Genomic DNA, 27,896 nt, shown 5'->3' on the forward strand with positions numbered 1-27,896 from the left:
CTACTGTCCTGCTTTTCTCGTCTTGAACCCCCAAGGGTACACAATCAGGGGCAGTGGCTGATGGTTTGATGACTGCAACACCCTTTATTTACGGACACGGCAGGTGACATTTTTGGCCCATACCATCTTGGGCCTAGTTGGTTTTAACCAGTTTTATTCTCTGCAGCTTCTTCCTAAAACTTAGATAAGAGCAATTGATTGACATTTGAGGGAGGGGCTGGGGTATGAAGGGCTTCCTTGGTGGCTCCGTCGTTAAAGAATCCGCCTGCAATGCAGGACACCTGCCTTCAATCTCTGGATCAGGAAGATCCCCCAGAGAAGGCCATGGCAACCCACTCCAGTGCTCTTGCCTGGAGAATCCCATGGACAGAGGAGCCTGGCAGGCTGCAGTCCATGGGTTCACACAGAGTCAGACACGACTGAGTGACTAACTTTCACTTCAGGGTATGAGTCCAGGGGAGCAGCCTTGGTAACCCTGGAGTACATTTTATCAGCACATTTCTGCCATCATGCACCCTTTGCTCAGATTTCTTCTGGGCCCACCCCCATTCGTGCCTGAACCTCGTGGACCACATCTGCAAACCCAGTCTCATCACCGTGGTGAGAAGTTTCCCAGGAGGGTGCTCTGGCCACTGTGCACTGACCCCGGCAGGCACACCCTCTGGAATTGCCTGGACCTGTCTGAGTTCCCCTGGAGACATCCCCAGACTGCCAGGCTGGAGTTTCCCTAAGTGGTTGGAATTGTCTTCTCTACCCAAATTCTGAAGGACAGGCTGTTGGCACATATAAAGTAAACATAGATGTTTTGTTTGAGATTCAGAATTACCCAACTCACCAACAGTAAGAAGCATAAAGTGTCCTTTATTTTTATTTTTAGTAGGAGTCCATTTAACTTTTTTTCTTAGAGCATTATTTTATGACTTCCTCTATTACTGCGTTGACAAAGCAGGTCTTGTCACGGATGGCATTTATTCACTGCCTGAAGTGGCAGAGATGTGTGTTTTCCTTGATGTGGGAAGTTCTTATTGAATAAATAGTAACAGGAAGAGGAATGGGTTTGACTGGATGCCTGTTACGTGCCTAGTAGGTTACGCTGAGTAGCTCATTTTTCATAAGAGGGGCGCTATGAAGTGAGTATTCTTAGCTCCATTTTACACTTGAGGAAACTGCTATTTAAAGAGGTTTTGCATCTTGCCCAAGGTCACAGAGGCAATAAGGGGAGAGTTGGGACCAGACCCCAGGCCACTTGACTGTAGAACGACAATTGTGCCTTTGATGCATCTTTTTTGAAATTAATTTCTACTGGAGTATAGTTGCTTTACAGTGTGGTTAGTTTCTGCTAGACAGCAAAGCCTTTTTGATATTGACAGCCTCCTGTTGAGAAGGAAAACTGAGCAGTTAGACAGTAGAACCTGCTTTTCACCTTGTGATGGTAGCTGATCTTCAGTTTAGCGAGGGGAAGAAGAATTTCAGTTCATTCTACATGTTTCTTAACTGTACTTTACTTTATCAGATGACAAATATATGTATATGTCACTTAATAGCCAAAGGACAGTTGTCCAAACAGAGTAATTTTAGTTGACTGGTGTGCTTCCCTGATTAATTTAAAGCAGGTTTTTATTATGAGCCCCAAATATCTTCTTATATTTGAACTGGATATCCTATTCGTAATCATGAATTCCCTAGGAAGATCAGAATATCCTTTTTTTTTTTTATTCTTAAAAATGGTTCTATAATGAACTTATGGTTGCTGGAGGGAAAGGATGGGGGAAGGGATAGTTAGGAGTTTGGGTTGGACATATACACACTTCTTCTATTTAAAATGGGTTATCAGCAAGGAGCTGCTATATAGCACAGAAAGTTCTGCTCAATAGTTATGCGGCAGCCTGGATGAGAGGGGAGTTTGGGGGAGAGTGGACACATGTACACGCGTGGCTGAATCCTTTTGCTGTCCATCTGAAATTCACAACACTGCTAATTGGCTATATTCCAGTACTAAATAAAAAGTTAAAAAAATGGTTCTGTGCTTTAATTCCACCTGATAATAGATATCACACTAAAACACTTACTCAGGCTGGTAGTAACGTTTTAAAAGGTACTGGTGATTTAATTTGGTTGAATATTTTTTGTAACATGAAAAAAATCATCAATTCGTTTCCTACTCCAATGATTCATGGAGAAAAATGGTTTAATCTGAAGATCTCAGCAAAGAAAAGAAAGGGACCTTTTGTGTTATTTTTATATCCTCTAATTTCTTTTGCATGCTTTGAAGATTACCTTGTGTAAACTGAGAAATTCTTGACATTTAAGTTCCAGCAACGTTATCACCCTCACCCCCCCAAAAAAAACCATTTATATTTATGGAATTTCCTGTTCTAGGAACACCAAGAATAATGTGTATATAGGTAAAAGAGGGGAGAGAAAGATAGTCACAAGAACCTTAGCAATTAAAGTTCCAATGGAAAAGAATTCAGATGCTCTAGGTCAGCTGAAGATGGGAACCACAGTAGGTTATTGTAAATATCAGTTTGGGGATGTTTTCACCCATAGCACAGACCTAGGCTGTGGCCTGTTGTAATATCAATGCATCAGTAGGCCAAGTTGATCTCTGTTTGTATGTTTTACATTATAGGGGGCATGTTTTCATTTTAAGGAACTTAGTTTGGATTTCTGGGTCTTTTTTCTGCTGTTTAAAAGCTTCTGTCTCTGCTACACTGAGATGTAACACCCTGCCTCCCCCTCCCCCCCACCACCTTGTCTCAGGCCACCCGGGCAGCCATCACCCAGCACTGCGCGGACCTCGGGAGCCTGCTGGGCAAGGAGAACGACGCGGCCCTCATCATCGACGGCCACACCCTCAAGTACGCGCTGTCCTTCGAGGTCCGGAGGAGCTTCCTGGACCTGGCCCTCTCGTGCAAGGCAGTCATCTGTTGCAGGTAGGTGCCAGGGTGCCCCATGCTCATGCTCTGACTTGGCCGTGTCCTTCGTTTAGGTAAAAGAACCACACGTGGGAGTTCTAAGGGTAAACTTTTGGGGAGGGGGAAGCAAAACAATACAGATTCAACTGTCTGTTCACAGATTTTGTGGAAGGCAGTCAGTGGTTTTTGGATTTTTGTTTTCTTTACTGTTCTCTGAGAAGGTAAAAGTGATCAGAGCCAGGGTCTCTTGGCAGGCACACTGTGGTGTCTCTGAGGGCATCATGCACTATCTCACGCTGAGCCAGAGGTCACGATGAGAATGTCACCATCCCCGGCAACTGCCACGATGGCCAGGGTGCCATCACCCTGCTGCCGTGGTGAGCAGAGACACACCAGAAACCACCAGAAACCACACGGAAAATCTGGTAGACTGTAAATCCCAGCACGTGTGCTCTAATTTCGTGGTTTTTCAAAGGGAAAGTGAAACGAGCCCGTTTGGGTTTCTCAGGGGAGAGCAGGAATGCCTTCCAGGCTCTACGGGAACTCACGCTCTGCTTGCCAGGTGCTGGACACCAAAGGAAAACATCTTTTTCCCCTTCTGACCATGGCTACTCTCTGAGGCCTCTGTGTGTCCTACCTCGCTGGATCCCTCACTGCTTCACAGGAAGGCGTTCACCCTGGAACTGGCACGGGAAGAGGAAATTTCAAATTAAATACCGTTACTGTCTACAAAATAGAAGCATTAATTGAAAAAAAAAAAACCTGGTTCGGTGCAGTTTTGCCTCCAGGAGATGTTTCTTGGCTGCTCTCACATTTAAGATTAAGGGGCGGGGGGGGGGGGGAAACACATACTTTTTTTTTTTTTTTTTAAGCACATCTTTCAGATGCTTTCTCTTCATTGAGAATTTAAACTTTAATAAGTGACTTCAAATATAAGTTTAACCTTCCATTTAAGGTTGACCTTTTCATCTTTAAAATGTAATAGTTATCAAAGTTGCCCTTTTCTCTAATAATAGAATAAAAATTTTTTTTTCCAGAAAATAATTTTTTCACTGAAATTGTTTTGTGTTGTTTCCCAGCAGTATTGATTCAAAGACTGGAAAAGGCTGTGTGAAAATGGATAAATACTTTAAAGCAATATTTCAGGCAGCAGAAAGAGGGGAAATGGAAGAATTTAAGATTTTGCTGAGATTGGAATCACACTGTTTCGCTTATTACACATCGTTATACTAAGATCATGGCATCCGGTCCCATCACTTCATGGCAAATCGATGGGGAAACAATGGAAACACTGACAGACTTTATTTTCTTAGGTTCCAAAATCACTGCAGATGGTGACTGCAGCCATGAAATTAAAAGATGCTTGCTCCTTGGAAGAAAAACTATGACCAACATAGATAGCATATTAAAAAGCAGAGACATTACTTTGCTAACAAAGGTCCATCTAGTAAAGGCTATGGTTTTTTCAGTAGTCATGTATGGATGTGAGAGTTGGACTCTAAAGAAAGCTGAGTGCCAAATAACTGATGGTTTTGAACTGTGGTGTTGGAGAAGACGCTTGAGAGTCCCTTGGACAGCAAGGCGATCAAACCATTCAATTGTAAAGGAAATCAGTCCTGAATGTTCATTGGAAGGACTGATGCTGAAGCTGAAGCTCCACTACTTTGGCCAACTGACTCGAAGAACTGACTCATTGGAAAAGACCCTGATGCTGGGAAAGACTGAAGGTGGGAGGAGAAGGGGACAACAGAGGATGAGATGGTTGGATGGCATCACCGACTCCATGGAGATGAGTTTGAGCAACCTCTGGGAGTTGGTGATGGACAGGGAAGCCTGGCGTGCTGCAGTCCATGGGGTCTCAAAGAGTTGGACGTGACTGAGCAACTGAACTAAACTGAACTGTTACCAGTATTTTTTCATGTGCTTAAAACCCTAGGAAAGTCATCATCTGGGCAGCAATACATCTAGCGATCAGTGTGGATGACAGCTTACTGTTGTTGGCAGGGATGTTGGCACTTATTTATTGAGATATAAAATGAATAGTCCATTAAGGTGTTTATGTACGCTTGATATTCACACTGTATGTTCCTAGGCATCATAGGAAAACAGAGAAAAGACTGGTCTTTGCCTTCAGTGCAAATGATGAATGTGTGTTTGAAATCCTTGCTTCTGGTATCTTCCTTTACTTCTCTTCTACTCCTCTCCTCCTTGAAATCAGGCCTCCTCCAGGAAGGCCTCCATCTTGCCATATGCACAACCTCTCAATTCCTTTCTTCATTTGTCCTCAGCATCTGATGTTGAGAGCCACCGCCCGTTGGATTCTCCTCTATTTCCATGACACCTTTCTCTTCTCCCTAGTTTTGTGTTTCCCTCATAGGGTCTTTCACACCAGCTTTGAGACTCCATATTTTTAGCTTTCACCTTTGGCCCTGTTGTATTTCCAACCCACATCTCTTCCACACATGTGTTCCCTCTGCCCTTATGGCTCATTTGTCTTCTCCATTAGTGATTCTCAGTGCTAACTTTCCACTGGATCATCTAGAGAGCCTAAGACATTTTCTTTAAAAAGTTAAGCATAGAATTACCACTGTATGACCTAGCCATTCCACTCTTGGGTAGCTACCCAAGAGAATTAAAAAGAGGTAACCAAGCAAATAGTGGTGTGTGCATGTTCAAAGGAGCACTAGTTGTAATGGCCAAAAGGTGGACACAACCCAAGTGTCACTCGATGTATGAATGGACAAGCAAAATGTGGTCTGTCCATACAATGGATGCTTTTTCAGCCATAAGAAGGAATGAAGCACTGATACATGCTGTAGCATGGATGAACCTCAAAAACATACCCAGAAAAACAAGCCAGTCACAAAAGACCATGTATTATAGGATTCCATTCATGGGATATATTCAGAATCAGCAAATCCACACAGAGAGAAAGTGGCTTAGTGGTTGTCCGGGGCTAGGGGAGGAGGAATTGGGAGTGAGTCTCTGGGTGGATATGGGTCTCCGTTTGGGAATGATGAACATGTTCTGAGACTCCACAGCAGTGATGCTGCACAGCACGGTGAATGAACTGAGCTGTTACAGTTGACGTGGTTAATTTTATGTTAACTTTGTTGTTGTTGTTCAGTCACTCAGTTGTGTCTGACTGTTTGTGACCCCATGGACTATAGCACACCAGGCTTCCCTGGCCTTCACTATTTCCCAGAGTTTGTTAGAACTCATGTCCATAGAGTTGGTGATGCCATCCAACCATTTCATCTTCTGTCATCCCCTTCTCCTCTTGCCCTCAATTTCCCAGGATCAGGGTCTTTTCCAGTGAGTCAGCTCTTTGCAATCAGGTGTGCAAAGTATCGGAGCTTCAGTTTCAGCATAAGTCCTTCCCATGAATATTCAGGGTTGATTTCCTTTAGGATTGACTGGTTTGATCTCCTTGCAGTCCAAAAGACTCTCAAGAGTCTTCTCCAGCACCACACTTTGAAAGCATAGTTTCTTTGGCCTTCTTTATGGTCCATCTCTCACATCCATACTTGACTACTGGAAAAACCATAGCTTTGACTATATGGACCTTTGTTGGCAAAGTGGCGTCTCTGCTTTTTAATACACTGTCTATGTTTGTCATAGCTTTTCTTCCAAGGAGAATGTTAACTTAAAAATATAAACAAATGAACCAAAGAATTCATGCATTGCAATGACATGTTTGTTGAATGAAAAAATGGAATGTTGAATGAAAGTTTTATTGATTCATTTGAATGAAATCTTTGCTGAGAGAAAATAAGCAAAAAAAGCCTGAGCCCTAGGCCCTATCCCAGGATAATTAATGTGGAATTCTAGGAATTTTATGAGCCTCTGGGTGGTTCTGATGAATAGTCAGGGTTGAAACTAGATGACCTCCCCAGTTTTTCTGTCTCGTGCGACGTCTCCCTTGAGTTCCAGCTTGAGAGCTCCTCCATCTGTGTCTGGGGTTCCTCACACTGACATTCTTGGGCACCTTGAGTTGGAATGTGACTGAGTTGGTTGCTGTCCTCTGGTCTGTGCATCTCCTCATCCTTGCCAGTCTTCTCACTGGTTTTCCAGGTTTACTGTCTTGGTGGATGGTACTCCTCTTCTCCATCACCAGGGCCTTTTCATAGCAGAACAGGCATGATTTTATACCCAAGGAACTTTTAGAGAGACTAAACCACACAGACAGATTATGACACTGAGGTCAGAAATTGCAGGCTCATAACTTATTCTTGAAAAGTGTTGTCTTGATTTTTTATAAGTGAGGAAATGAAAGCCTCAGACAAATTACATCATCTTGTTTATGGGTTCAGCGAGTGATGGAGGCATTATCCACAATCTGAGTGAGATGAGGACCTCTGCTTCTGAGTCGTGAAGTTGTCTGCGCCAGAAAATCCACGGTCTTGTGTTTATTATTGGGACCAAATGTAAGGTTTGATTTTTAACACATTTTTAAACCCATAGAATTTGTTTAAACCTATTCAGCATAAAATTTTGTGGGATTTATCATTCCCCAGAGAGCTTCCCAGGAAGCGCTAGTAGTAAAGAACCCACCTGCCAATGCAGGAGACTAAGAGATGTGGATCGATCCCTGAGTCAGGAAGATCCCCTGGAGGAGGGCATGGCAGCCTGCTCCAGTATTCTTGTCTGGAGAATCTCATGGACAGAGGAGTCTGGCAGGCTACAGTCTATGGGGCCGCACAGAGTGGGACATGACTGAAGTGACTTAGCACGCACACACGGAGGGATAGCAGGCATGTAGAAAATGGGTTGAAAGAAGGAATCCTCTGTTCTCTCTTCCCTGTTGCTGTTACCTAAAATGACCATCTATCTTGTTTTCTTATTTTTCCTTTTTCTGTGAAGCTCTTTATTTTGTAGAGCTTCAAAATAGAGATCAATTTTGTAGGCACAGATGAGAGTCTGGGGACACTTTGACTTCTTGAACACTGACAAATTTGAAAGTTTATCTTGCCAGGAAGAGAGTCATGAAAGAATCATCAGGGCCTGCTTTGTGAGGGAGCTGGTGGATGGCCCCACCGCAGCCCTCTGCAAACACGGGGTGCGCACAGCTCCAGTGCCGCCACCCGGGCAGACGTGATTTATGGCTCTGTGTCTCTGGGCAGGAGATGGAGTGGAAGGAAAACATCACAGCAGAGATTTCCCCTGGTTGTGCAAATTAGGCATCTCAGAAGGCATCGTTTATTTTCTCCGATGTGTTTAGACTTCTGTCTTTCAGGACAGATGCAAAGATAAACAAGTATGTGCCTACCCTTGTACCATGGGAGTAAAGAGAGTGCAGAGCAGAGTGCAGAGTGGGCACGACCAATGTTTCTGAAAGCTTTGGGGGCTTATTTTTCTAAGAGTGATTTATATTTCTTGTAGAAAAAAGTCAGAAAGTGCAGATAAACAAGAAGAAAGAAAACAGCATTCCCAATCCTGTAGACTGGAGATAAGTCTTGTTAGTGATCAGTGTCTAAATGTAGATCTTTTTCAGTTGAAATGGCTTTTCTTGGAAGAGGGTTAGACTGTCCACAATATGTGGAGTGCAAAAATGATAAACAGTTTTTATGGCAAATAGTAACATAAAATGTACTGTTTAATTTTTTCCTCGTTGCTGAATATTCAGGTTAAGAGGGTTTTTTCCCCCCCACTGTTTAAGTATCACTATGAATAAGGTTGTTAGAGCTCAGTCTTTGTAAGGATGCTTGATTGCCATAGTATAATAGTGGATTCAAGAGGGAGCAATATAGAAATTTACAAAAATGTCTGTGCCCTTCCCCTCGGAAAGCAAAGTGATGACTTGGGTGTAGTCAGTTGTCACTATCTTGTTCGCTGGTCCACTCTCTGGTCACCCCCGGCCAGGACAAATGTGCTGTCCTCTGTTTGGGCAGCAGAACTGGGCTTTGTTAGTCTCGCCTAGAAAGAGGAGCAGTTGAGAGGCTATTTTGTGTCAGGACACACATATGCAGAATCTAGGGAGAAACCACACTGCATTTTTACCTGCTGACAACGTCATTCCCATGACTGGCTCAGTCTTACACTTTCTGAGCTCCCTGAAGCGCCGGGCTCACTTATCCAATGTCTGTGCCTCTGTCCCCCTGGAAAGGAACTGCTTCTTCCCACTCAGTCTCCCTCCAGCTCCGCTCTCCCATCAATGAGGCACGATGGACTTTGAGACATCTCAGGACGCTGTGATTTTGCATGGGGTGTCTTTCAGCCTGTGAGCCATCCACAAGAATAATATCAAAGCAGAGCTCAGACACTCTAATTAGAATTGTAGCACCGATAGTGTTTGGGTTGGCCTCGATGTTGGTAGGGATCCAATCGTACACTTGCAAAAATAAAACTTTTCTTTGGTTTCTTTCATGATGTGATTTCTCAGCATCCTACGTGTTTGGTTACAAGTCAGCTTCCTCCTTGGACCTTTTATTCCAGAGAGCATTATTAACTTGTCGAGTTGTAAGTCTGTCCTTGGGTTGCTTGTATTATGGCTTAAGAGTATGTAAGCCCATTTGTTGATTAAATGCAATTAAGGGAGAATTCATTTTTAGACAGGTTTTCTCTTTTTTTGGTTAGCTCTAACATGAATGCTATTATTTGAATGATTACAGCAATTTTATGTGGTCCTAACTGGCCTTATTGTTACTCTGCTAAAGATGAGAGCTTAGATGTAATGGTTCTTTGGCAACACATTGAATGAAAACAATTTCCAGAAGCTCAAAGTTTAAGAAATGTTTTTCTACCCGCAGTTTTACTAGTGTTTCTCCAGAATGAAAATGAGATGGATGTAGATTTTGTAATGTATAAAAAATTCCTTATGTTAACTGTTGTAGAGACTGGCATATTTGAGGGCTTGAGAGTATTAATCTGAAATAGTGAAAGGAATCCCTTTCTAAACATTCCATCTTAGAAAAAGAATTTTATTCAACTTTTGGAAGCCAAAGATAATTTTGGCTATGACTCATGTTTAGAAATGGACTATTTTCATCTTAAGTAACTATTGCAAGAAATAGTTTATGCTAATCACTCTGAGATCAACTTTTGACTTTTAGAGGTTTCTGATATGTTTGATTCCCCTCCAGCTAAAAGTTATCTGTTACCACTATTTACATGTAACTCCTTCCGATGAGAAATAGAAGAGTGAATTAACCAGTCAACTTAGTTACTTGTGTCCAGAACTAACAAAATGATTTTGTAGACAGATGTCTTTTTATAGAACATGTGATAAAACATGGGCAAATATTTTAGTATAGATTCAGACTTCAGGAAAATCCTCTTTAAGAAAATCTAGTATAAGTAATTCAAATGAAAAGTTGGTACTTATAGCATGACAACATGATAGAAATATCTACTGGGGAACATTTGATAATAGGGTTTGATCTATAATAATATGCTGTGTTATTGGAAACATCTCCTAGAAGAAAATTCTTTTTAGTTATAAAATTGGTGTTATATCACTTTTCATCTGTAAGGAAAGTATTATTCTGAACATTTCTGAAAAGTGGTTTACACGACAGGAGTTCCCTTGGATTGGTGATCTTCACATCAGTGTATCTACATAGGACCTCAGGTAGAAAGTGGGCAGTGGGAGGATGGAGGCCTTTTTCCTTTTCGGCAGTAGTCTAAGAATTATGGTAACAGGATTCCCCAGCTCTCCATCCCTCTGCTCTGCTGCTTCCAACACCCAGGCCGGCAGGAGATGCCAGAGGAGCCCAGAGACACGTCATGTCTCACGTTTTTTCTTGTGTTTCTTCCTCTCCCCCCTTTCATGAATGATTAATTTGCCGGTGCATGTCATTTTTGACAATGCTGCTTGCCAAATGAAACAAGGTGCTGTTAGGTCAAACCGCGGTCCAAAGTTCTGAAATAGAAGCTCATGATATTTGGCATCTTTCCTACTAGAAAAACAAACCAGTGGAGGACAAAGTCAAGAGCAGAGCTCAATTAAACATGTGGAATATGTCGTGAATATTTTATGTCCCCAGGTCTTGCCTTGTGATAGTATTTGTACTTAAAGTGCTTTTTTTCCCCTTTTCCTGTGAAGTCGTCCAGAACGTGTTTCATTAATACAAGCAAGTGTCATGTTAACTTTCGTTTGGAAAAAAATCCCACCTCTCCTGACAGCACTGATGTCTTTCTGATTGAGAATATGCAAAGTAGCTCTTATCTTAATTGGTCCCAAAGAAAATTATGTTTTCCCTTTCCCCGTCTATGTATCTGATGTGTTCCCTCATTTATCAGCTCTTGAATTATCGATGCCTTCCCTGTCCTCATCTGACAGCTAGGATTCCTCCAATGACTTTGAACATCGTATGGAGTGCTCCACCCTGAAGTCTCACTGTCCCCCAGTTTGAATAGGAAGGATCAGGGTTACAGTTTGCATCCACAGACTGAAGACGTCTATGTTTCTGCTTGTATTTTCCAGCTCTATTAAGGTATAATTGGTATACAGAAACCACACGTAATTAGCATATGCAGTTTGCAGAGTCCGGACATATGTATCCACTCTTCTCACCATCACCACAATCTAGGCAATTAACATATCCACCACCTCCCAGGGTTTCCTTGTGTCCCCATTGGTGTTTTTTTGCTTGTTTATTTTGTTTGATGTAGTAAGGATGCTTAGCGTGAGATCAACTCTGTGGACAGATTGTCAAGGACCTCATCGTGAACTCCAGCAGATCTCTGGAGCTTACTCATGTGTTACTGGAAGTCTGTACCCACTGGACAACAGCCCCCCGCCCCTCCATCACCACCTTTCTGTTGTTGATTTCTATGAAAAGAAGAAAGTGAAAGTATCAATCGCTCCATTGCGACCCCGTGGACGGTAGCCCTCCATGCTCCTCTGTTCATGGAATTCTCCAAGCAAAAATACTGGAGTGGGTAGCCATTCCCTTCTCCAGGGAATCTTCCTGACCCAGAGATCAAACTGCCATTGCAGGCAAAGTCTTTACCTTCTGAGCCACCAGGGGCTGTACCAGTGACTATTTCAGACGCCTCTTGTAAGAGGAATCATGCAGTGGTTGTCCTTCTGGGACCGATTTGTTTAACCAGCATAACATCTTCCGGGTCCATCTCTCCACCATGAGAGCAGGGTGGCTTCTCTGCTTTGAGCCCCTGAGATTCCATAGTGAACTTGAGAGAGGATGCAGGACAAGGGAGAGAATGCAAGACAGAGAAGGACATTGACATCTTTTGTTTCTCAGAGTTCTTGATATGATATTTATATTCTGTCCCACTTTAGATTACAAGCAGAATTGTCAACAGGAGAGAAGTCAGATTGGTGGAGTCAAGTTGCCAAATTTTGGAAGCCTGGGCTTGGTTTGAGTTTTCTGATTGGTGATTTCAGAGCTTTGTTATCAGGTTTCTCTGCATAGCTTTGCTGGGTCAGCGAAGGCTAAGAGCTTCTGCTGAAAGGCTTGCTTTCTGCTATTGATCAGCTGACAGAGGTCTGCCAGCCAGTGGTCTCCCGTGGCTGAGTTCCAGATAGGCTGGCAAATGAGAGAGTGAGGTAGACAGACAGACAGCCACTCTCACCCAAGTACTCCATCATTTGACATCTGGATCATCTGAGAAGAGCAGAGCCAGCCTTTCTTCCTACTAAACGAGTACTCATTGTGGCTTACTTTCAGTTGGGCACACCAGCCATTAAAGACCAGAGTAAATACACCAGCTTGAAGACAATCCTTTCACAAATATACAAGCGTCAAGTTAAAACCATCTGTCAATCCTTGTGTCTTTTTCCTTTTATTTGTTTTAATGAATAGGTGTTGTTTGAATATACTGGAGGCCGAGAAATTAGAAGTCTTATGTTATCACAGTATTTTGCCAATGCACAGATAATTGAGGCTTAAGTTCTTATTTTGTCTTTATAAAACAATGTTGAACATAAATTATTGTCCGTAAAACAGAAGATAGCAACAGTAAGGGAATAGATGCTTATTTGTAGACTATTGAACATGTGAACATATATATTCAGTGTTTTTTCAAACTCTAATGCTTCACATCACAATAGGAAGTTTGAATGATCAAATCTGGGAACAAATGCAAGATTAATATTGGAGGCAATGAAGCCTTTTTTGAAAAATGGAAGAAAAACATTGCATGATGTTCACTTACTTTCATGACACTTGGGATCTGAGTTTCTATTCCCGTATAGCTGTAATTGTATATTAACCCATGAGAGTGTAAACACAGTTACTTAAGAATAGTAAATAACGACTGCATTAGGGCTGGTACCAACATTTCATGAAGGTTAAAATATTTATAGTCAGAGAAGTTAAAGAGAGAAGGCCGGGGTCCTGTTTGTGTTTCCTGTGTTTAAAAACTGTGGCCGAATCTTTAGCGTGAGTCCACCCTTGGGGACCTTGCCGTATTTCTTTTGTATCTGAGGTTGTCTTGTGCTAAAGATTTCTCTGGATTCAGTGTCATGTTATTTAGAAAAAAAGAGGGCTTTAAATATTTTCTAGACCTGCCAAAGTCTAATTATGGTTAGAGTCTAATTATGGTTAATATTTTTATATATATTTTTAATTGAAGTCTAGTTGATCCACAATGTTGTATTAGTTTTAGGTGTACAGCAAAGTGATTCAGTTTTATACACATACATATATTCATATCCCTACACAGACGCACACACACAATATGTATACTTTTTCAGATTCTTTTTCCATACAGGTTATAACAAAATATTGAGCATAGTTCCCTGTGAAATACAGTAGGTCCTTGTTATTTATCTGTTTTATATATAGTAGTGTGAATGTGCTAATTCCAAGCTCCTAATTTACCCTCTCTTCCTCTTTCCCTTTGTGCAAACTGTAAATTTTCTGTCTGTGATTCAGTTTATGTTTTGTTAGTAAGTTCATTTGCATCATTTTTTTAGAGTCCACACAGAAGTCTTATAATATTTGTCTTTCTGACTTGCGTCGCTTAGTATGATCATCTCTAGGTCCATCCGTGTGGCTGCACACGGCATTTGATTAGTCCCTATAGTTTGTGCAGCTACAGGATGCAAACGAGAGGGAAAGACTCTGGGCTGCACACAGAGTCACCCTGAGCTTACATGCAAGCTGGCGGAAAAACTATAAACATAGTACGTCTTTAGAAAATATATAAAACAACGCACGTAAATGATGAGAGCTGATTGCAAATTAAATATCATACAGCGGCAAGTTCTACTATTTATCATTGTGGTTTGTCTGATCGGGGACGTTTTCTGGAGGAGGTAAATTCTCTTTGCAGTTTGCAGAAGTGATGGAAATTTGTAACACAGGGAGAGGCTAGTACTATCTCCCTAGGGGGTCAGGCTGGATCTGAGGTGGACAGGACTTCAGGAGGAAGGCACATCACAGCTGCTGCAGTCTGGCACACCAGGTGACGTGGTCGGCGTCTTTCATAGAACAAATGTTCTATGAATGTTACTTTTGGTTGCAGGAGGAAACTGGAATGTTTGTAGTTGATTTGGGGGGGCCCTTGCCTTTCTGTATTAATTTCCTTGATGTGTGAAGTTGCACCAACAAGCAGCCACTGAAAGCCTGTGCTTTCCTCTGTCGACTTGCCGTGCTTCCATCAGATGCAAGTCTCAGGGCTGCTCTTTGTCTTGGGGTTCGTGAGCCAGGCTGCTGAAGCTGTTCCCCATGAGAAAAGGACTCTGAGCTCTGCTTGGTTTGCACAGAACATGGGGGTTTTCACCTCAAGGCATGGAGACCATCTTCATCGGTCAGTGCTGCTCCCTCTAGGTCTCTGGAGCTGAGAGGATGAGCCTTATAAGAAGTCCCTCTTTCTCCATGCAGGCTCAGAAGAGGAGGAAGTGCCAAGGAAGGTGAAGCATCCTCCATAACTCAGTCCCTCTGTCAAGGTCACCGAGAGGCAGGGCTTTGGATAAGGTCAGGCTTGCTTGCTGAGTAATGAGCGTATTCAGGGTAAAGTGAATATATTGCCTGTATCCAGACCAATCCCATGGGTTTGCTGGAAGTCTACAGACTCTGGGGGACTAGATGACAAAGATCTAAGTGGCTTTTCTCACACAGTGAAAGGGAATCTAAGTGCTATGGACATAATTACGTCCTCCCAAAATTTAACCAGTCAGTCTTAAGGACAGGTGCTGAAGTTAAAGCTCCAATACTTTGGCCACCTGATACAAAGAATCAACTCATTAGAAAATAAGCTTTTGCTGGAAAAGATTGATAGCAAGAGGAGAAGAGGGCGACAGAGGATGAGACGGTTGGATGGCATCACCAACTCAATGGACATGAGTCTGAGAAAACTCTGGGAGATGGTGAAGGACAGGGAAGCCTTCAGTCCATGGGGTCACAAAGAGTCAGACATGACTTAGTGACTGAACAACAACAAAATTTGTATGTTGAAACATTGACCATGTTCAGAAGCAGCCCCTTAGGAGGTAACTGAGGTAAAATGATGTCATAAAGGAGAAGAGGGTGACAGAGGATTAGATGGTTGGATGGCATCACCGACTCAATGGACACTGAGTTTGAGCAAACTCCAGGAGATAGTGAAGGATAGGGAAGCCTGGCATGCTGCAGTTCACGGGGTCGCAAAGAGTCAGACATAACTTAGCGACTGAACAACAAAAACACAGCAACAACCTGATCCAATAAGCTTAGTGTCCTTGTAATCGGTACCAGAGACTCTCTGCCAGGTATGCACACAGTGAGAAGGCTCCGTCTACAAGCCAGGAGGCAGCTCTCCCCAGAAACCCAGCTGGCCAGCACCTTGGTCTTGGACTTCCAATTCCGGAACAGTGGGAAAAGTGTCTTTCTGTTGTTGAAGCCCCCCAGTCTGTAGTACTTTGTTATGCCAACCTGAGCCAACCGATAAGCTTAGGTCTCCATACTGCTCAAGCTAATTAATAAAATCCTCAAGTCTGAGTTTGTGTATATAAAAGGATTTGCGGGGTATGAATGGTAGGTGGGGAGAATTGCATGAGTAGGAAATAATAGCCTTAAAAGTATTTCCTTGTGAAATAAACCAGGAACTGCTTGGAATGGAAATTTATGCCATCCCAACAAAACATATGGAGAAGGAAATGGCAAGCCACTCCAGCATTCTTGCCTGGGAAATCCTGTGAACAGAGGAGCCTGGCAGGCTAGTCCATGGGGATAAGAGCTGGACATGACTGAGTGACTAACCAACAACAGACAACAAAGGATAAGTTATTTCAGCTGATAGATGGGAAAGTGAGGGATATCTTCATGGAACTGAAAATTTAATTCTGTATTTAGTTCACTATACCAGTCTCCCCTTAAGATTATCCTAAGATTAACTTGATTTATTTTGTCTTAAGGTACATTTAGTAACTTAATCCTTAAAAATCAACATGGTGATCACTGTACACAGTTCCCTCCTTTCCCAGAATGATGTCTGTTTCTCTTACTAAGTTCCCAGCTTTGTCAGTTCATCCCATATTTCAGTTTTGATGTCAGCTTTGAGAAGCAGAAATTGCCCCCTCTGTTTCCAACTTGAAAGGCACGTTTACAATTCTGTGTAACAAATCACATCATTCTCACAGAGTCTGTGTTCTCTGATAGGACTAAGGGGTGATTTTCATTGGCTTTGGAATTTTTACCAGTTATATATATATATATATATATTATTCAAGCATACCTTTGTGTATGAAAGGATGCTGATTTAGAACCAATTTACATTAGCCCACTCATTTTCAAATTCCTGAAATTAATCAGTCTGATTTGGGGTGCCACAGCTTTCATGTCGATATTTTAGGGAAAATAAATATATCATTGCTGTGAGCTAAGATTCTCAGGCAAGATTCTAGAAAAGTCCAGTATGAATCTAGTAGCTGCTAATGATTTATGTTTTTCCTATTTTTACCTTAGTGCCTTTCCTGTGACTATCCCAGAAAATTCTAGAAGTCTTCTAAAGATTAATTCAAATGTAGGTCACAATGTGTGTGTCTTGAATTGAAAATCAAGACGAAATTTGCATATGTGTTGAATGAGTTAAAGGTACGTAGTATAAAAATACTTCCTGCCCAATACCTCCTTGGGGCTCCTGGTCTGTTCCGGGGACACACCTGTATGGTGGCAGGGGAGGGGGAGGTGGTGGAAACAAGGTCTCACATGTGTTTCCATGCTTGGGTTGAACGCAACAGGTCACACACTAGGTGGGTAGAACAGAGCTGGTAAATAGTCTTCCGGAAAGAAAGGTGTCTTTAGTTGTCATTGTCCCGTAGGTGCTATTTCTGCCTGTGAGTTTTTCATTTAATGTGTGTTTCCAACTGCTGGTGACATTGCCAGAGACAGGCAGACTGAAAGAATGGTCACTCTTTCATTTATTCATCTCATTCATTCATTGGTCCATAGTCAATCAGAGTAGCTTGGATTAAGGCGTTGAAGAGAAAGTTTTGAAGAGTTCTGAAGAGTTCACAGATTTGAGGGTGGTCAAGACGGAAAATGGAGAGGACTCTAATCAAGTATGAAAAGTCAGAGTGAAAGGAGCAAATTGTCAAGAATGGGACCAGGGATTCAATATGTTATTGGTAATGACGGCTATTTAATGCTAAGAATGGGCTCCCTACTGAGCACCTCCCAGGCCTCGTTTCACACGATGTCCAAAAAGTCCTTTCAGGGTGAGCACTGCCTCCACTGCCGTCAGAAGAGACCAGGTCTTAAGGATATAAAGTCACAGGCCTTTACATAAGGATATAAAGTCATAGTTCTTCTTACTAGTGTGCTGAACTTCCTTTTACTTTGTCAAACTCCTCTTTTCAAAAAGTATCCAAAGATGGAATGAAAGAACCTATAATAACTCTAAGTAAAACTTTATCAAAGAAGGAAAGCTGACCCCAAAAAAGCCGTAATCTCACTGACTCTGTAATGTATGATGGTCTTTTGGTGGCTATGCTTGCTTTTGGGGGGATGAACCCTAATCTGAACACTTCTCTTTGTATAATTGACCCTAGTCGTTAGAGCATGTGCCCCACCGAAGTTCCTCTTGGGGTGGGCAAGGGCCTAAGGCACACAAGTTGGAACAAAGAATTGAGATCAAGCTTGCTTATCATTGGCATTTTAATTTCCTCCCTTTTACTGCATGATATATATTTTAATGATAGCGCTTTAAAGTCCAGGCTCCCAAGGAAAAGAAAATGATATTGCATGTAAGGACTTGGGGATTAGATGGCGGGATGGTCCTGGGGCCTAGTATATGGGGCTTACTCCTACCTGATGTCACATGTATCCCAAGATCTTTTCCCCTTGATGTTGGGACTGGTTAGGTCATGGGATTTTATTTGTGTGGTGGTGTGCTAAGTTTTTAGAGTGGGAAGTTGGACTAAGATTACTTTTTTTGTCATAATGATGAAATTCAGCAACAGTTTCCAAAACCAAGCATTTGTGTCATTCCTTGAGTTGAAGGGAAATCTTGGATTATAAAATTTATTAAAGAGTATCTTAGTATCTCAGAGACTCGGGGTCAGAAGAAAGTTAAATGACTAGACAGTTGGTTTTGAGCTTTGTTTCCTTTTTATTGTCCTGCTGTTTTGAATCTCTTGTTTTGTTTTTTTTTTTATATGTTTATCACTCGGGGTTATGAATGCCAGCTGGTACACAAAACTGAGAGCTTGTTTGCTGTTGTTTAACTGACACTGTGTTAAATCTGGAGGAATATGTATTTTTTTGTCCAAGTGAGCTACAAAAATCAATACATAATAAAAAAACAATTAAAGAAAGTGCTGAAGAACCAGTAATAATCTAGGATACATCCTTCAAGAAGACCAATACAGTGGTCCCGCCTCCTGAAACAATGAGTTGAAGAAAGGAAAACAGGTGGTTTAATTTAGCCAAGAATAACAATGAGAGATTGAAACAATAAATGCTGGAGAGGGTGTGGAGAAAAGGGAACCCTCTTACACTCTTGGTGGGAAAGCAAACTAGTGGAGCCACTATGGAGAACAGTGTGGAGATTCCTTAAAAAACTGGAAATAGAACTGCCATATGACCCAGCAATCCCACTGCTGGGTGTACACACCAAGAAAACCAGAATTGAAAGAGACACGTGTACCCCAATGTTCATCGCAGCACTGTTTACAATAGCTAGGACATGGAAGCAACCTAGATGTCCATTGGCAGACGAATGGATAAGAAAGCTGTGGTACATATACACAATGGAGTATTACTCAGCTATTAAAAAGAATGCATTTGAATCAGTTCTAATGAGGTGGATGAAACTGGAGCCTATTATACAGAGTGAAGTAAGTCAGAAAGAAAAACACCAATACAGTATAATAATGCATATATATGGAATTTAGAAAGATGGTAACAATGAGCCTATATGCGAGACAGCAAAAGAGACACAGATATAAAGAACAGACTTTTGGACTCTATGGGAGAAGCTGAGGGTGAGATGATTTGAGAGAATAGCATTGAAACATGCATATTACCATATGTGAGATAGATCGCCAGTCCAGGTTCGATGCATGAAACAGGACACTCAAAGCCAGTGCGCTGGGACCACCCTGAGGGATGGGATGGGGAGGGAGGTGGGAGGGGGGTTCAGGATGGGGGACACATGTACACCCGTGGCTGATTCATGTCAATGTATGGTGAAACCCACCACAATATTGTAAAGAAATCAGCCTCCAATTAAAATTAATTAATTAATTAAAAAAAAAACACCAGTACACTGTTTTAAATTGATCTTTCAAAAGTTGGTTAGAAGTGAAAACATACGATCATGGACCAATTCAGTGAGTGTTCTGTTGTAACTGGCTTCTGGCTTAGATGAGGACAAACTGAATGAATGAAGAAAGGAAGGAATGAGTGGACAAAGTTGGTACAAAATGGCAGAGGGGAGGAAAGGACTGCACCCTGTTCACGTGTAGAAACATGCACGTGGACCCCCGGTGGTATCATCTGTGTGTGCAGGGTCTCACAGGCGGTGCCTTCTTCTGGCTCCTTTGAGTTCGAATGTGGGTGGAACACTCGGCCATCAGTGTGCACGGGCGCTGTCACCCGGGCTTCCTTAACTGAGCCCTGCTGTCCTGGGACCCCAACTCAGGCCCGGAGAAAGACTTTATCATTGGGCTTCAGGCTTCAATTCGGAAAGTTTCCCTATTTCATTTCTTCCAGAATAGTTCCACCGCATCCCTGCCGTGTGCTAGCTGGACAGCTGCCCTTTCTCCTTCAGGGATGACCACAGCAAAACAAATACTGCTGTCTCACCCCAGGGCCAAGCAATGGAACTGTATCAATGGCGCTGAAGCCCTTCTGTACCCGAGACCACACCCCCTCCTCCCTGACGCGGGTGACGGTGCCCACTCACCTTGTGTGCTCAGTCAGTTGCGTTCCTCCTAGTTTCTGCCTGTCTGTGACTCACGTTGCTTCCCTGTATGTATGTTTGAATGTGGCGTAAATGGAATTGTACTGCAGTGTGGCCCGTTTTGCTCAAGGTTGTTTGCATTTAATCTGTGATTAGTGTAACTGTGGTATTTTCATTCCCACTGCCACACAAATGCCCATTGTATGAATATCCCCATGACTTATTTTATTATTCTCCCGTCAGCAGGCATTTATTTGGCTTGATGGCAGATTATTATGTGTACACACAATGTGGATATGGAAATAGTAAATGTCCCTTTGTGCACATGTACAAATATTTTCCTAGAGTGTAATGCTTGGGAGTAGAATTTCTTGGTAGTGGGGAATGTGCGTTTTCAACTTTTCTAAATAGTGCAGAATTGCTTTTTCAAGTGAATGGTCAGCAGTTTATAGAAGTTTCCCCAGATCTACATACATGCTAAGACATGTATTTTTTTTAACTGTACTGAAGTATGGTTGATTTGCAATGCTGTTAATTTCTGCTATACAGCAAAGTGATTTACTTGTGTGTGTGTGTGTGTATGTGTGTGTATGGTGCTGGTTTAATTGCTAAGTTGTGTCCAACTCTTTGTGATCCCATGGACTGTAGCCCTCCAGGCTCTGGTGTCCATGGGATTTTCTGGGCAAGAATCCTGGAGTGGGTTGCCATTTCCTTCTTCAGATGTGTGTGTGTATTCATATTCTTTTCAATTATGGTTTATCACAGGATATTGTTTATAGACCTTGTTGTTTATTCATTCTATATATAATCGTTTGCGTCTGCAAATTCCAAACTCCCCGCCTGTACCCCACACTGCCTACCCTATGGCAATCACAAGTCTATTCTCTATGGACATGGATTTTTAAGGTGTTTAACTCTTGTTCAGTCACTAAGTTGTGTCTGACTTTTTGTGACCCCATGGACTGCAGCAGACCAGGCTTCCCTGTCCTTCACTATGTCCCCGAGTTTGCTCAAACTCATGTTTCTTGAGTCGGTGATGCCATCCAACCATCTCATCCTGTCACCCCTTTCTCCTCCTGCCCTCAATCTTTCCCAGCATCAAGAGCCAGTGAGTCGGCTCTTCGCATCAGGTGGCCAAAGTATTGGCCACCTTCAGCTTCAGCATCAGTCTTTCCAATGAATATTCAGGATTGATTTTCTTTAGCATTAACTTGTTTGATCTCCCTGCTATCCAAGGGACTCTCAAGAGTCTTCTCCAGCACATGTTTAACTCTTACCAACCTCGAGAATGTGATGCGCCTTATCTCTTTGTCCCAACTTTGCTCCCCACTTGCTCACGAGAGGCGTTTCTGTTTTTTAGCAATGCTTTTTTTGGCCTTATAGTCTCATGTCAGATACTAATTGAGCACAGTAATGAGTGCTCTTTAGTGAGCATCTGCCTGGCACATCCTCCCATCCTTTCACTTCTGGCTTTTCTGCGTTCCTTTCAAGCATCATCTAGCTGGCTTTTGTTAGTTTATGGTTTGTAACTGTTGGGAGGGTCGGTGTAGCTGGAGAGTGTGGTCGTTTCCTAGAGGCTGTGATTGTTCGCTGCTGTTCGGGTGAGTGAAGGATGGGAGGGACGGGTTGACGTGTAGCACCATCTGTGCAGTGATCCAAGGTGGGTAAGTCATCGCTGGAGGCTCATCACTTACCCGTGAGAATGGACCCAGAGATTCGGGGCAGAGTCTGAGTGTGGTGTCGTGTGCCTGTCTTGCTGACCAGGGTTAGAGGTGGTGACTGTTGACTGCGATGGGGTCCGAGGGCCTTTTCAGACCCAAGGTTCACTGTGCAGACTCTGTTCCTCTGAGGTGAGCATTCCCAGACCTAAAGGACTGAAGATCGGGGCAGGACAACAGAGGACTTGCTCTTGGGTGGATGCGAGGATGGAGAAGCAGGGGAGCCAGGCCCCACAGCTCTGTCGCTGGGTGCTGGTGGCAGAAAACTGCGTCTGTGGTCGCCAGGCTGCTGGGTGTGAGTCCCAGACACATCTGTTGGCCTGGGCCAGACAATGTTGGACCGCCGCCCTCAGGCCTGCCCTGGCTGAAAACCTGCCCCGTGCATTGCCCAGGCCTCCAAATTTATTACCCAAACACCACACTCTTGGTCCCTTAGCTGCTGGACCCTTCATCCCACCAGCTTCCTCTCTGTCTCCTCCTGCTGATATCACCCTGGTTTATTCCTGATGGTCACACATAACGATGGGTCCCCATTCCTGTTTCAGTTCCTGTGTCATTGATGATGTTCTGGTTTCTGGTGTCATGGAGATGCAGCCAGCCACAGTGGGGATATGCTGTGAGTTTGCAAGTGGTGGGACTGGGAAGTCAGATGAGCTGGTTTCCCGACGCTTAGACCCATCGTGTGCCTTTCTAAGTCCTAGAGCACGGGGGATCAATATGCTACCTGTGGCTCAATGTCACATGCCAGGGCGATGGCACACACTGAGTCTCATCATGTACCGGCTGTTACGCAAGGCGTTTTATATGTAATTTCATTTCTATGGCTGCACTATTTTTCTAGAAAGAAAGCTGAAGCTCAGAGGGGATGAGTGATCCGAGCCCATGATTGCCTGTGGTATATAGATACACATTTAATAGAAAACTCCGCCAACATATTTTGGATCTGTTTATTTCAAAGGCATCGGTGGTGTTTATTATTTAAAGAATTATTAGATGAGAATTATTTTCCAAAGAGGAAATACTGGATATATAACGAAAAAATTTCCTATATATCCAATATTTAGGATATATATATATAGGGGGAAAAAGTTTCCAATTTGGGTGAAACAGATCGTCATGTTTTGTTGTCCAGAAGCTGAGGCAAACTGTGTTTAGAAGGCAGACAGGACTGGGGGAGCCGCAGTGGGTGCGGGAAGCATGACGGGGATAGATCGGGGAGGGCAGGGAGCCCCCGCAAGCTGGGCCGTATCAGTGGTTTTCTCGTGCTGCTGTAACAAGTCTCCACACGTTTAGCAGCTATTCTCCTACAGTTCTGGAGGCTCCAGAGGAGATTGTTTCCTTGTCTTTTCCAGCGTCTGATGGGTGCAGAATTCTAAAGGGTTTCTTTTCTCTTTTTTTAATTTTAATTGGAGGCTAATTACTTTACAATATTGTGGTGATTTTTGCCATACATTCACATGAATCAGCCATGGGTGTACATGTGTTCCCCATCCTGAACTCCCCTCCCACCTCCCTCCCCATCCCATCCCTCAGGAGGGTGGGATGATTTGAGAGAATAGCATTGAAACATGTATATTATCATATGTGAAACAGATCGTCAGTCCAGGTTCGATGCATGAGACAGGGTGCTCAGGGTTGGTGCATTGAGATGACCCTAAAGGGTTTCTTTAAATGAGAAACTCCTTGGCTTGTGGCTCCTTCTCCCATCTTCAGAATGCATCATTGCAGTCTGCTTCTGTCATCACGTCGCCTCCTCTGCTTCTGCAGTAAACTGTCCTCAGTGGACGGCAGTGATCACATGTAGAGACCACACAGATAATCCCAGATAATCGCCCCAGCTCCAGCTCCTGAACTTAATTATGTCTGCAGAGGTCCTCTTTGCCATATAAGGTAACATTTATGGGTTACAAGGATTAGGATGTGGGTGTAAGCTTTTATTCAGCCTAGAATGATTGGCTTGAAAGGACAGAGGAGTCATTTGACGGATTCCAAGGAGACCTTTCCATGAGAAGGCTGGATTTCCAGGGGCTGGAGGAAATATCTAACAACAAGACAGAAATGCTAGGAGGCTCTGTAGGGAAGAGCAGTTAACAGCTTACTGACCAGGCAGGAAGTAATACATCTTGTGTTCAGTTCAGTCGCTCAGTCGTGTCCGACTCTTTGAGACCCCGTGGACTGCAGCACACCAGGTTTCCCTGTCCATCACCGACTCCTGGAGCTTACTCAAACTCATGTCCATCGTGTCAGTGATGTCATCCAACCATCTCATCCACTGTCATCCCCTTCTCTCGCCTTCAATCTTTCCCAGCATCAGGGTCTTTTTCAATGAGTCAGTTCTTCACATAAGGTGGCCAAAGGATTGGAGTTTCAGCTTCAGCATCAGTCCTTCCCATGAATATTCAGGACTGATTTCCTTTAGGATGGACTGGTTTGATCTCCTTGTAGTCTTGTATTACCTGAACATTATTGACTGGAGCTATAGCAATATCCCTTATCTAACAAATCTCCAGCCACAGACATTTGTTTCTGCAAAAACCCCCCAGTCATAAAGTGTTAAGCATCAGCTGGAGGAGGAGGAGGAGTTGGGTGGACATGTGTGTATACATTTCAGCTCCCTTCCTTTGTCTTGATGTTCAGTGCAGTGCCTGGTACCTGTAATACCACATCCCCACCCTCCTCCAGCTGCGGTAGGGTGTGTGCACATGTGTCCTGTCGGACTGGGGTGATCAGGGCCTCACAGAAAACCTGGGCCATCCAGGGTAGGTTTTTTCCCCTCAGCTCTCAGAGGAAAGTCTTTGTGTATAAATTAACCCCACTGTGGTATGATGGAGACTATAAAGGTCACCTGAATTTTCAAGGTAAATCATGAAACTCGAAACCTTTTCAAGCTTAACCCTCCTGTGACAGACTTCCGTCCTCTGAGAAATATTGTTTACTGCACTGAAATATTACAGGAAGAAGTTTAGGGCTTTGGGGGTTATGTTTGGCGTCATGGAAACCTTGGTTCCCACGAGATGCTGTGCACAGCCAGGGAAGTAATTCTGTCCGTGGTGCCGTTTGTGTTAGGACCAGAGCATCCACCACGTGGTAGGGCTGTATTTTCAGTATAGAAAAGCAGATACCATGGGCCTTTGAAGAACTTGAGACCCTCTGTCCTAGAGGACCGGGAGTACTCGCAGCTGAAGTCAGCCCTTACCCAGAATCAACTTCCCCAGAGGGCATTTTCCAGACTTACGCAGCAGACCGGTAATAAAACACAAACTGTAAAGAGTCCTCCGGCAACAAAAACACGTGGGATGTTTTCGTATATAATATTTCACACTAAATGTAATTGTAGATTAGTTTTTATAGAGAAAATATTTATTGAAGCCAGATATGCTTAAATCCTTTCATTTCCTCAAGTATGACAGAGCGCTGGGAATATGCCCCTGTGTAATTTCCTACCAGTTCGCCTCAGTTACGAACAGAGCATGAGCCCTGCAGAGGCTGCATGTGGGGAAGGACCCAGATGGAAACCTTAAATTGCCTGTAAGCCCTCTGTGCTGAGGTTCAGAGTCACAGCGCACCTGTGGTCCCCGGCCCACTCCCCAGCTGTGGCCCTAACCCTTTGCAGTGGGAGTGGTGGGACACTATGGACGTACTATAGGTGGGGCATGGGTGGGGTGGGCTGGGGGCGTGATATGGGGGTGACAGGCATTGGTGTGGTGTCTTGGGGGCATGGCAGGGGTGCTGTGGGTAGAGTGTGGGCAGGACAGGGCCATGGCGTGGGCATCTACAGAGCCCTCTCCTGCTCTAAACTGGCACATAGTCTGTTTAGGTAAACCTTTGTCAGATTTAGTTAAACCAAAACCCGTGTTTGTAGTCTTTACCAGACATCAACATTTGCACCAATATTTTTTTATTACTTATTATTAAGTACTCATTATTAATAATGTATTATTGTTTGGAATTTAACAATGTCTAATGGCTGGTGTGAACAAACTTATCAGCTATAGTTAGGAGGGCGCAGGTTCTGAACCTTGTCTTGTCCACCTGCTAGTTGTGGGGCCTCATCAAGGAATGGACCAGAATTATGTGTTGGGTCTCCTGTAAGATGCGGGGACATCTGCCTCACAAACCCACCTGTGCAAATGTGAAGTGCCCAGCACACTGCCTGGCTGATGATATTACCCCGTTTAATAATGAAAGTAAAAGCGGCAGTGAGGTCTCGCCCAGGATTACAGGAAGACATTTAGGGCTTTTCGTCTGAGCTTCTCATCTTGTGCTGAAGCCACTAGGACAGATGGTCCCTGATTTATGATGGTTCAGTGTTTTGACTTTATGATGGTGGGAAAGTGATATGCATCCAGTAGAAACCATACTTCAAATTTGGGGTTTGGATATTTTCCCAGGCTGGAGATAAGGGGGTCTGATCCTCTCTTGTGATGCTGGGCAGCGTTGGTGAGTAAAACTCTCCTGCAATCACAAGGGGACGCACCTGATGTGCTGACTATCATGCAGGATGCAGACAGCCATTCTGTTTTTCACTTTCGGTACAGTATTCAGTCAATTACATGACTTGCTCAGTGCTTCAGTATGAAGTAATCAGTGCGTTAGATGAATGTGCCCAACTGTAGGCTAATATAAGCGTCCTGAGCATTGAAGGTAGGCAGTGCTAAGCTGTGGTGTTCGGTAGGTTAGGGGTATTAATGCATTTTCAGTTTACTGTATTTTCAACTTGCTGATGGGCTTATCAGAACATAACACCATTGTAAGTGGAGGAAGATCTGTACTTAAAGGTCATATTTCTTTTTAGGACAACTGAGGATATTTGAGCCATGAAATGGACAGAAAAAAGGTCTTTGCCTTAGAAAGCAAATGGACTTTGTAAGTGGTCAGGATGGCATCATACTGTCACCAGCGGATACTTGAGTTGAGCACCTGAAATCCGAGTGGAAGGGTTGGTGCTGTGTCCCCGAGAAAGAACCTCTGAGATCCTCCCCGCCACCACCCTGGTCTCCTGCTGTTTGCACAGCTGTAGCTTTCAGGTCGAGGTTCTCCCTGCATCTCTTCGGTGTGTGTGGGGAGATCTGAAACTGGCACTTGGGTATGCGTGTCTAGGCATGTGCCTGAGACTGTTGTGAGGTTCCCATTGAGTTCTCCTTGGACAGTGACTGCAGGCAACGCTGACTCTGAAAATTGTTTTTCAAAGGGCAGGTATAACTTCGTCTCAGCCTTATCAGATGGGTCTCTTCCTGTTGCATTCATACACCCTCAAGGCTAATCTTGCTTTTCTGTCTCTTTTCTTGCAGAAGATTTCACTGGTCTATTGGGTCACCCTCACAGGAGCACGTCCTTTCAACTTAGAGTTTTCATCTTTTCTGGATATATGCCCAGGGGTGGGATTCCTGGAAAGCCATAATCGTTAAAATATTAATCAATCGAATTCTTGTCCTGATTTCCCCCTTCTCTTTCCAAACTCTTTTGGCCACAGACTACTTTTTATTTGGAGGAAGGCCTGTCCAGTCTTGTACTTCCATTTTTCTGAGTCAGAGTGCTGATTCCATGAGAGCTCATGTAAGACACTTAGGGTCACCGAAATGGTTAGTGGAATATGTCTGTTGGTGTGATCATATTTGCAAAAAGTAGAATCGAATGCTTTCTTGATCTTAGGGTGACACCATCAACACTGGAAAACCAGGCTTTTTCCACAGGTGAGTAGCGCCTCCCCCTTGGAGCCCTGGTGTCCTTGTAGGGTCCCCAGTGTCACCCCCCGCTGGTTCCCCTCCCTCTTCACCATCCCTCATGTGGTGCTGTACCTGGGACATGCTGCTCAATCTCCCTAACATCAGGAGAGAAAACAAGCTTTTCTCTCCCCAGCCCAAAGAGCTCGGCTTTTCCTGGAGGAGTGAGAAACCCCTGGTCCAGTCATTGGGTTTGGAGGAAGGAGGCCCTTCTCTCTGTGTAGTGCTTGGAGGCTGGATGTGTG

General features: G+C 43.5%; 1 protein-coding gene across 4 annotated transcripts in view; it reads left to right on the forward strand.

Annotated features, from left to right (window-relative positions):
- Positions 1–27,896, forward strand: part of ATP8A2 (ATPase phospholipid transporting 8A2) — a 481,981-nt gene that overhangs the window by 207,173 nt on the left and 246,912 nt on the right. For all 4 annotated transcript variants that reach the window (XM_025262844.3, XM_025262845.3, XM_025262846.3 and 1 more), the window contains exon 25: positions 2,764–2,936. In XM_025262844.3, coding sequence (XP_025118629.3) covers positions 2,764–2,936 — 173 coding nt within the window. The remainder of the gene's footprint in view (positions 1–2,763; positions 2,937–27,896) is intronic.

The sequence above is a fragment of the Bubalus bubalis genome, chromosome 13 (assembly GCF_019923935.1).
Source record: "Bubalus bubalis isolate 160015118507 breed Murrah chromosome 13, NDDB_SH_1, whole genome shotgun sequence".
NCBI classification, from domain to species: Eukaryota; Metazoa; Chordata; class Mammalia; order Artiodactyla; family Bovidae; genus Bubalus; species Bubalus bubalis.